This window comes from Nansenia antarctica, assembly GCF_963989245.1.
Source record: "Nansenia antarctica genome assembly, chromosome: 1".
Lineage (NCBI taxonomy): Eukaryota > Metazoa > Chordata > Actinopteri > Argentiniformes > Microstomatidae > Nansenia > Nansenia antarctica.
Window position 1 is genome coordinate 95,098,444 of NC_137674.1, and position 11,837 is coordinate 95,110,280.

An 11,837-nucleotide genomic window follows, 5' to 3' on the forward strand; every position below is an offset into this window, starting at 1 on the left:
CACTTCCTTGGCAAAACATAGATCCCTCTTTCTTCATTTTGAACCTGAAACACACAATACAATACATTTTCACACATTTTAAACAATGGCATTCTGTCAGGATATGAGATAGAATGGTAGGCCAAAGTATCTCCAGTCCACCATTAATGACGACATAACCTGTGAATTCCTGGACCTACTACCTATATGAGTGACATCACTGATTTCTAAGAAGAGGTAGAAAATAAGTGGGTTGAAAATAAGTTGTCCTTCCTGGCGTCCCTTGACATAAAGGTGAGAGAGCATCTCATGACAGTAGTTCCTTTACAAACGATTCAGATGAATCAATTAATGACTCTCCTAATAGGCTCGTGTAGGTCCTCCTTTTGTGACACCAGTGACGGAACAGAGACCTCTCATAATGGTTCAGGCGAGAGAACATTGTCTGAGTCACGAGAACAATAACCTGAGCGAGTGAATAACTGTTAATGTGCCAGCCCCTCAATTTTCCAATTGAATGAATTCTTATGGCACAGCAACTAAAACAGGGCTTGTAATGGCCAATTTCTCAGAAATCCTCATTCATGTCAGAGCTTCATCTGCCAGGCCTGATGGCATTCACTGAGACCAAGCTCTCAACATGGAGTAAGTTCTAAGTGAGCTTAAACACCAGCTTGCCAAAATCATGAGCCCTTGCTGTCAGCCTTGTCAGGTTGAGGCAAAAGACAAAAGTAACAAAGGAGTTCTCACCTTCACATGAATTACTATCTCCAGAATTTGTGTATAGTAAGAAAATCAGAAAGAAAAACCAAAAAAACATTATTTTATTGCCATGCAATCAACTTAACAGTCAATTGTTGGAATTTGGTATTTTATGCTCTAGGCAAGTGGTCCGCCATAGACGGCGACCCTGGAGCAATTAGGGGTTCGGTGCCCTGCTCAAGGACACCTCGACACATGGCCAGCCGGGGTTCGAACCGCCGAACTGCAGACCTTGCGATCATTAGATGCCGGCTCTACCTCCTGAGCCACAGCCGCCCCGAAACTTCCTATGTCATTGTCTGAAGGACCGATGAGTATCAGACACACCTCCAATTTGTTAACATACTTGGTCACACTTATTATGTACCTGCATCTGACTCACTGTCTAATTCTGCGTCTAGACTTGTTGATGCTATGAGTTTTGTTTTACTTTTACAGACAATGCAATAGACTGGTGAACTTTTTAGACTGGTGAACTTCGTATCAAAAACTCTTCCAATTAGATAAATACTTTTGCTTTTGTCTTCTCTGAGCCTGTCTATAAATAATCATGCGTGAACATATTTAGATTTGGTAAAGGTACCATACGTACTGTATATTGCATTACAGCTTCTCTTTAATGAAATACGTAGAAGAAATAACATTATATTTAAGGACATAAAAAAAGAAAAGGAAAGACGTATAAATGTAGGACAGATGCACCAAACACATGGCTCTGATTATGTGAACATAACTTATTTTCAATCCTTACAGATCACTAACAGATGTCATAGACACACATTTGAATACATTTGACCAACTAACAACTTAGCATTGTCCCCTGGGATTTGACAGACATAACTAGACAGAGACAATTCCTGTGGAGATTGTGAAGTGTGCTTTCCCTATGTTCTGTTCAATGTCAAAAAAACTCGAACTGTCAGGTTGTGGTCAGGTTGTTGTGGTCAGGTTTGGTCAGGTTGTGGTCAGGTTGTTGTGGTCAGGTTTGGTCAGGTTGTGGTCAGGTTGTTGTGGTCAGGTTGTTGTGGTCAGGTTGTTGTGGTCAGGTTGTGGACAGGTTGTTGTGGTCAGGTTGTTGTGGTCAGGTTTGGTCAGGTTGTTGTGGTCAGGTTGTGGTCAGGTTTGGTCAGGTTGTTGTGGTCAGGTTGTGGACAGGTTTTTGTGGTCAGATTGTTGTGGTCAGGTTTGGTCAGGTTGTTGTGGTCAGGTTGTTGTGGTCAGGTTGTTGTGGTCAGGTTGTGGTCAGGTTTGGTCAGGTTGTTGTGGTCAGGTTGTTGTGGTCAGGTTTGGTCAGGTTGTTGTGGTCAGGTTGTTGTGATCAGGTTGTTGTGGTCAGGTTGTTGTGGTCAGGTTGTGGACAGGTTGTTGTGGTCAGGTTGTGGACAGGTTTTTGTGGTCAGGTTGTGGACAGGTTGTTGTGGTCAGGTTGTTGTGGTCAGGTTGTGGACAGGTTGTTGTGGACAGGTTGTTGTGGTCAGGTTTGTGTGTGTGGTCAATATCACCTCAATGTCTCTCTCCCTCTCTCTCTCTTCCTCTCTCCCTCTCTCTCTCTCTCTCTCTCTCTCTCTCTCTCTCCCTCCCTCTTTCCCTCTCTCTCCATCTCTCTCTCTCCATCCCTCTCTCTCTCTCTCCCTCTCTCTCTGTGTGTGTGTGAGTGTGTGTGTGTGTGTGTGTGTGTGTGTGTGTGTGTGTGTGTGTGAGTGTGTGTGTGTGTGTGCGGGTCCTTCCCCTGCACCAGCGGCGAAGACTGCACCTGTTTTTAGTCCTACCAACACACCTTTTGACACTGGCAGTTGGGTTGCCATAGCAAGTCACTCTAGGCGTAGGTAGTGGGAACGAGCCACACCCCCAGGCGAATACCGTGTGTCTGTAGGTCACCCAAAGGCTGGGTTGTGGGGTTTTGAACATTCCATCATTCATTTTCTCTGGGTTAGTTTTTTTTTTGCAATGCAAGTGGAACCGCACATTTTTACACCTCTCATGTCTACCTAGTACCAAAACTGTGGGACAAGTAGCTGTGGCAAATTTTGCTATAATAATAAATAAATATAATATATATGTACAAGAACAATAAGTGCTAATAAAGGTGTTGTGTAAAACATAGCCAACATACTGTAACAGTAACTGTAACAGTAACAGACTGTTTGGATGAGTATCTCAATCAACACTGGTAACTTTCAATTTAAGGTGGAATCTTTAGTTTCATTTCTCGTATGTAATATCGAACCAGTAGGACTGAAAGGGGAGGGTCTTCAAGTGCACTGTGCACTAATTGGCTTAAATGAGACCAAGTTTATTTTTGAGCATGGTCACAGGAAACAAAGAAGTTACAAAATACCTCTAACATTTCATAAGGAAATATTACAGGATGTTCCTTGTCAGTAGATCACAACATAACTATTTAACAGGATGGAATAAGATATGTGTGATTAAATCAATACTTTCAATAATCAAGCTAACACAGCAGCCATCATCAAGAAGGCACAACAGCGGCTCTACTTCCTGAGAGTCCTCAGGAAATACCACCTCAGACAGGAGCTGCTTGTGACCTTCTACCGCTGCACAGTGGAGGGCATCCTCACCTACTGCATTTGCGTGTGGTTCTCCAGCTGCACAGCCGCAGAGAGGAAAGCGCTACAGAGAGTCGTGAGATCGGCCCAGAAGATCATCGGCGCCCCCCTCCCCTCTCTGGAAGAGCTGTACAACACACGCTGCCTCAGGAAGGCCTCCAAGATCTCCAGGGACCCATCCCACCCTGGGAACGAACACATTGTTCGGCTGCGCTCAGGCAGACGGTTCAGGACCATGTTCGCACGGACAAATAGACTGAAGCTCAGCTTCTACCCTAGGGCCATTCAGGCCCTGAACACAGCAAAGACCTAGGTTCTAGGCCCTGGACAATCTAGACAATTAATAATTGATGGCAGCTACTAGATTGTAAACATAAGTGCAATATTGAAATACAACTGTGAACATTCCAAACCTGCTAACTGCGACACTTTAAATGAATGTGCAACAAATACTATGTGCAATAATGACAACCCTTGTGTACATAAGGTTCAGATATAGGAAAAGTTTGGATATGTATAGCATAGCATAGAGTACAGCACAGTGTTTTATTGTATAGTATAGTAGTATAGTATATTAGATAGATAGTGTACATAGCCTTTATTTATGTAAACCAGCTCTTTTCCCTTTTTTATTTTACCCGTGGCCCTCTTGTTTTTAGTCTTTTTTTACAAGCAACAGGGGAGCCCCCCCTCCTAAATTTCGTTGTATGGTACCTGTACTGTATTAATGACAATAAAGACCATTCATTCATTCATTCATTCATAATGTACAGTAGCTTACCTTTTAAGCAGTCATAAAATACTGTTTGTGAAACAGTATATAGCCTAAACATGCAGAATTAACAACAGTTTAATCATATAAAGAACTTATACTCACATGCAATGTCTATGATTGTGTGCACAGCGGACTCATTGCTAACCGTGTCAGCAATCTTGCACATCTTTTGTAATCTGTAAAATGATAAAGAAAACAGTCCATCATTATTTGTCTACGTAATTTAATTTCTAATTCTAAATCTAATTTAGAATAACAATCGGGAATCCTAATTTTGTTTATTAGGATGATGATGAAGCCAAACCAGACATGTTATATGCAATAATAAAACACCCCCAAAACACACAAGGACAAATTCAACTCAACATTGCATACTAATCCCAGATTGTACAGTATTTGAGAGCAATGAGCAGAGGGGTTGAATGAGTAGGCCCTCTATAACACGTGGTTATCTTTATTCCAACAGGAAAGATTTGGTTCATGAACAAAGCCAACACACTGTATCAGACCAAAGTTTCACAAAACAGTGTTTTAGCCTGTTGTGGGGCTTTACTTCACAGTGCAAAAAGAGGAGAGGAAAAAACGAGACAGAGACTCCATGCTCTGTATACACAATGGAAGGAGGGCTGCTGCTCAGCCAAATCCACGTCACCATGTGACGTCATTCACTCCATAGATCTATTGTCTGAGGTCATCTCTCTATTTTCCAATCAAAACTACAGTGACAACCTGATTGATCAGTCAATTTTCTTAGTGTAGATGTACATAATATAATGGCCTGTGATGCACTGAGTTGGAAACAAGAGTCCACTTCCTGCTGTTAAAGCAATTGTACTGTCTAGTCAATTACAAACGGTGAATTTGAGGTTGTCATCCAAGAGAATTTGGCTGGACACCATGATTGTATTGTCAATGGACACCTATGTATTGTAATAATTCACAATGAGTGTCTGCACTCCAGTTGTAACTCTGATTATTATATGATTGAAAAAAGGCAGGGTAACAGGAATATCTAGTGCAAAACTACAGTATAACCAGTGAAACATAGTCCCAGAGACTACTAGTGTCACAATGTAGGGAAAGTTTGACCATCACGATTGCAGCCAAAAAGCATTTTTATCACATCATACAGCATACTGTAATTCAACATCAGGCATGTTAGCATTTCCTGGGAAATACTGACAAAAAAACTATCAAAATGCATCTGAATTCAAGACTAACATCTGAAAACTAATTAATTAAATGGCCAAAGGTAGAAATATATAATCTAAAGTTGGCCAAACAAACTCTCTCTCCATCAGGAACATTACTATTTACAATGCATACAGTACCATGAAAATAAAAATGCAATACATACATGCTGGTCTTGAACAATCCCTTGTGTTGTGATAAAGTCTATGAAAGTGTGTTCTGCATTCCGATGAGAACTTGACTGGTCCTGCTTAAAAGAAAAGTTCTTATCAGGAAAAAGAATTGACATATTTTAACCAGCAATTAGTGATTGCAAGTATCGAGGAAGACAAAGGACAAGCATTAGATTAATGTCTTACAGACACCTTTTCACTACTGCAGTGCTCAGACCAAGAATCAGTGCTCTATTGATCCGAGGATTGAGATTTACCGGTAATCATCTCTCAGTATTTCAGGCCATTAAGCAAGCTTCCATATAACAGATTTTCACACCAGGCAGTTACTGAAGTCTGATCATAGGTCCTGAGACAAATAATCAGCTTAACCCCCACTGGCCTCAACTTTACTCAGCTGTTTTCTGACCATGTGCTTCTTTTCTCTCTACTACCGACTTGTACTTCACACATGGCCACCTTATCCGGAACCTCTGTAAGGCTAAAGCAATCTAAAGCACTGTCACAAACATAGTTTTGGGGCATTGGTTTGCTTGTATGATTTGCATGTATAAATAACCTTTAATTACAATCTTTCACACTATGTTTGTTCTTCATTTTTTTTTTATCGTGTGCGACTGTGAACAATAGCCACATTTGACACAGAATTAATATTAATCTAAAGGCCAATTGCAGCTTAAAGGGTTTAAACGGTTGCCCTGCAACTGGTTGAACATTTGAAAGCTGTAACAAAATGGGCAGACCTAGGCTAGGAGGCATGGCTCTGAAGGGAGGATAAAGTGGACTCTGATCACAGCGTCAACAGTCCTCTATGTCAAATAAAATATGTGACCTGGGTCTGGTGAAAAGGTCCGTAGGTCGGCAATTCTCAAGTTGCGCAAATGACCAAAAAGCTTGTGTTTTCCGTTTTTTTTTGCATAATACGAATGTTGAAGTGTTGAAGAGCCCAATCAATAACAAACAACCGTTTTAGGATCACAAAATATATCATTTGTGAATTGGATTCACTGGCTTGTAAACAAACTAATGTTTTAGGACGTGTTCAAAAGCAAGGACTGTGTGATCATCTAATTACATGTAGTTATGTGTTTTAGCATGTTGATGTTCTATCAGCATTCATAGCGATGTTCCTTTTTATCTGTTAGCTACTAGCAGCTAACAGTGTTTTGATTCAGAGCCTGCGGCTGTCGTGCAGGAGGTAGAGCCGGCTTTTTATGATTGCAAGGTTGGCAGATCGGCGGTTCGAACCCTGGCTGGCCACATGTTGAATTGTCCTTGGGCAAGACACTGAACCCCAAATTGCTCCCAATGAGCAGGCCGGCGCCTTGCATGGTAGCTTGCTGCCATTGGTGTGTGAATGTGTGTGTGAATGGGTGAATGAGAGGCCGTTGTAAAGCGCTTTGGAATAAGGCGCTATATAAGTCAATCCATTTAGAGCAAGTTTCTCTGGTATTTGGTTTGAGGGGTACCAACATAAAAAAAAACTGATGGATAACCTTGCCCTACTTGAGGACTTTTTCACCAGACCCTGTCACATATTGCATTGATTCATGTACAGATGAAAGGTGAAATAGTAATCTGTTTTAGGGCAGTTTTCTTACCTGTGAAATGCTTTAAGAACTTGTCTTTCAGGTGTATATCTCTTGGGACAATCTCTACAAAAGAAAATCATATGTTACCAACCTGTAATCACACCAATAAAGCAGCCGTAAACATTGAACATCTTTACATATAGTACTGTATATCGTTACTTACTGAACTCAGTCAGGATATATAGCTACTAACAAAGAAGATATGGTAGTATGGCATCTCCATAGAACTATTTTGTTTTATTTTGCAATAACATCATACATTATGCATTCACCAAACTAGGGACACTCGAACAACATGGAAATTAATTGCATGAAAAGTGCTCTGCTGCCCCCCATGCAAAGTGCATACATGCATACATGCATACTGGTGTCAGGTGCGTTCAGAGTAACAGGGTAAGGAGATTATTGTTCAGCAGTTATAATGCTTATCAATGTCAGAAGAATAATTCCATGCAGCTACAAAGCTAATATTAGCATCCAGACAGAGGCATGAGTAGTACTCTCTGACGATTGACGAAGAAGTGAATCGGTTCAATTCAGAAAACACTAGAATGCGTAATGTGCTCCATGTGCTCATATCCAGAAATACCACCACTCAACATTATGAAAACAGTATAACAACTCATCACTCAAGTTTTAAAAAGATAAACATGCCTGTCAGGTGTTAAGTAAGGGGAATGAGGGTCTTGCTCGTGTCAAGATTTGAGTTGCGTGAAACAGGGTTAGGGTTAGTGTGAAACATTTTTTGCTGCAGGTAAATTATAATAGGCAGGGTTATAGTCCAATAATGTTGTATGGCTGCCTGACATCTCTGGATTTAAAAAGAGTGGAGGTGGATGATACTAATGCTATGCTCTGTCTCACAGTAAAGCCATGTGGGGAAGTGCACAGTTCAGGAAAAGGGTGAAGAAATGGGATGCAGAATATCACTCAGCACTATAGTAATACATAATGCTGGGCTTCATGTTCCCTGATATACATTCTTCAGTCCATCTCAATATAGTCTTGAGCCATTGTACCAGCTATATGCAATTCGTGGGAGACTTACTCCAGTTTATCAGGGACAGGTAAGACGTACACATGCAGTAACAGTAATGTACACATTATCCCAAAAGCCTCACTGGGTAAGGGTACCTGTAATAGCCGAATGGAGAGATAAACCTGTACACCTTGACATGATGCATGCATTCAATTCTTGAGGAGAATGAAAACGAGTGTGCTCGTACTTTACTTTTCCTTCTTAATTATGTAGAAAAAAATCCAATCATCTAACGGGACTGTGGATCTTTAGGAATAGCACACGCACCACTTGCTAAGCTGCAGCTATATCCTAAAAAGGTACATTCCGTCTACCCAATGGGCTGTGTGGTTTCTCTGCCTAGACGTTAGTGGATCCAAGACTCTGCCTGGATAACAGAGAGATCAGGTCTCAATAACGCCTCTAGCTAACCTTTAATACAACATTTGACTGGAATTTTAAGACAACATCTTATTGATGATTATGAGGACAGTCTGATGGTGGTGGAACACATTACACTGTTCAGACAATTGCCCTGATAAGTATGAAGGGTAAAGGTCAATAGCTACCTTCCCGTCAACACATATTATATTACAGTATGTAATGTCTTCACACATAGTGACATCATCCTTATTCTTAGTTGGCGGGTTTCAAAGGTTTCAAAGGCATAAACATTTCCCTCTGATAGAATGAGACAATGTCCAACCATGTCATGGAACTGAACATGATGACTGCCCTAAATTGAGTAATGTAACAACATGAAATGTGTTCATACCGTGTGCCAGTATTGCATAGATTTTAATGTTCCATTGGGATTTTTTTTTTTTTTGTAGCCTTTTGATTCCACAGGTGAAACAAAGCAAGTGAAATGTAAAGATGGCTGCCTGGTCATACTGAAGCTGACTAGTACGGCCATGTGAGTGTCCTGTTCTCGCCTCTCGCCTGTGATGCTTTCGTGTGATGCTTGCCATTGGCTGTTGATCATTCATGATTGGTGCACAATGAATCACGGCAACTGAATGACTCATTCACAAGTTGATAATGCTAATGCTCTTCCGTGGCCAATTTCGTGACGCCCTGCCTGTACCATCCATTGATAATCTTTTGCATGATGAAGTGGTGTACCTCCCTTGCCAAGTGTAAGAATGGCTGTGACTCTTTCTGTGCCAATAGAGTACTGGAATACAGACGCACACTTTACGCACACCACAGACAGTAAATTACATCAGTTTGCAGAATGTCTTTTAAAACATTCATAGCAATATGGAACCTGCTTTTAATAAGTTGTTAAATTGCCACCCATATCATTTGAGAGCATTCTCCCAAAGGATTGATAGTTTTAGATCATAATAATAACGTTCAACCTTCAATTAAATCTAGGCAATCTCACCTCTTCAAACTATTAAACGTGACATGCTGTACATGGAAAAAAATTACAGGAAATGAAGCATGTAGGCTACTGTAGCATACATATTGATACCAGACTGACGACAGCTGTCATTGACAGTAAAATGGGGATTACAGTTTCATCATCTCCCTAAAAATAAATCTTATCAGCTTACCCATGGGTCTACTGTTATCCAGCCTAGGAACATAGAAAGGCTTTTCTCGAGAAGAGTACTTCATGTCTTGGGCTGCAGTGAAGAGGCCATGGCTATAGCGCTTGGAGACTGTCTTGTCCCGTTGGTTGTCTCCGATAACCTGTAAGATTAGATCCAGAAGGGTCCTTCTCTCTTTCTGCTTGACTTCCTTGCTGTCCATGCACTGGCTCGAGGTTATGAGCAACAGGAAGATACTCAACAGTATGTGCCATTTCCTCTCCGTCTGCATGGCTTCTCTATCTGACAACACAACCAAACACAGGTCATGTTAGATTAGTGGTCCAAAAACAAAAACTTCTAACCATTCATTGATGTGTTACAGTAAGTGATCGAAATGTGTGGATGGCATTTCAACACTGAAATAGACAGAAGAGAATAGAATTGACATAGTATATACAGAGAAATAATACATAGACATAACAGAACTGGTGGAACTTTGGGGAACATGATGAAGCATGCAAGGTGATTCTGATCCCAGATTGCATATAAGTTCCAAGATGTTTAATGGTTAACAAAAAAAACAAAAACTAAACAGTAATACCCAAAGTCTACATGATAGGATTTTTGGGTATATTACTGAATAGTCACATTTAAGCTTATACAACTATGAGGTGTAGTGATCAAGGCAGGTGTGACAGGATACAGGTCTGATGAAGAAGTATAGGCTAATGTCAGCACTTGTATCTCTATAGGCTACAGACAAAATAAATCATGTCATGAAAAAAACATAGTTAAACTAACTTAGAAAACAAAGTCAAGCTTACCTCTCAGTTAGTGAAAGATGCGTATGTCCTGGTAAGTGGACACGGTTGTCTTCAACAAGTCTCTCTAGGCGTTGTCGGTGTTGCCGCTGATAAAGAGAACAGCCAGCAGATTGCCTTCACTGCGGTCTTTCTTGAAATCATGCGTCCCGTTTTATACGATCAGCGAGCTTCTTGAATATGATACAATCGATTTCGAGTGGGTGGTGGTAGGCAATGTTGACATCTTTGGGTTCAATTTCTTCCACTGGCGGTCGCTCCCTTTGGCATGCGCCCCTGTTGCTTTACGCTCAAAACCATCACTAGAAGTTGGATAATTGGAACACTAGACTACGATTTATTCCGCCTGGGGAAAAACAATATTGCTATGTCAACTAGCATGCATAGACAAAAGTGACAATGAGATATCCATGATCAAATAACACTTATACATTAAACGAAGAGCGCAATTAGGAGCGTGTAGAATTAAAGTTGATAGTTTCCAAAGTTGCGAGCCCTGTTGGAGAGAGGTGTTTCCCCGTAGCCTGGAGGCTTATCGCTGACCTGTATCAGTTAATTGCCGTGTCGATGTTTTTGTTCATGGATGTCCAAGTCTTGTGACCGCCTTAAGCGCGGCAGAGAATGCGCTTTCAAGAACGGCTCTCGTACTGTTTCAGGCTGTATTTGTTGATTGATTTACTTTACTCAAATTGACACTTTGATTTAGTCTATAAAATATATCAAATATCATTTCTACTGAATTCATTTATTTAAATAACAATTTAGCGTACACAATTCATTGCAGTTATTGAATGGGTGTGCCCTTCTGTTTTAGGCGTTTGTCTGAAAGTGAGAGTTTGTCTGAAAGTTATGAATTAATTTACGAGTTAGCCTATCATGCGACCTGGTGATAGTGTTTGTTTACCACATAATTACAAACACATATAACAATAATAATAACATCAATAAAATCAATAAAAACCAACCAATGAAAATGTTTCATGTGTCTTTTGAGGATATAGAATTCCTTTAATAAAAAATAAAAAAACACCCGTCAAAAGCATTTCTTCAACACCCAATTACAAAACTCTCCCAGTAGGTCTTCCTGTCAAAACGTCTTAAAGTTATAATGATAACTTTTAAGCTGTTCAGGGACTACGGATGAAAACTAGCCTTCTTGGCTAATTCTGGTGCATTCTTTGATACACTGTCACTGCCAAATAAACAAAAAAACTAAATAAATAAAATAAAATGATGATGATGATGATGAGCTAAATTTCCTCCCCTCAAAATGTGTAACAACACCCATGATTATAGAGACAGACACATTTATCCATACTCATACAGCATAGAGTAGGAAAAATCATTATCATTGCCTACAGGCGTAGTGTTCAAATAAGTGTTCATATCATCATTTCGTCAAATAGTCAGATATC

The 11,837-nt window shown here is 40.4% G+C and overlaps 1 protein-coding gene across 1 annotated transcript; it reads right to left on the bottom strand.

The window, feature by feature from the left end:
* Window positions 1–4,197: 4,197 nt before the first annotated feature.
* On the bottom strand, window positions 4,198–9,890 carry alkal1 (ALK and LTK ligand 1; the record flags this gene model as incomplete). Its single annotated transcript, XM_080540989.1, has 4 exons — window positions 4,198–4,262; window positions 5,444–5,524; window positions 7,052–7,105; window positions 9,623–9,890. 4 exons carry the CDS (start codon window positions 9,888–9,890, stop codon window positions 4,198–4,200), a joined length of 468 nt encoding a protein of 155 aa, XP_080397115.1.
* Between the last annotated feature and the right edge of the window lie 1,947 nt (window positions 9,891–11,837).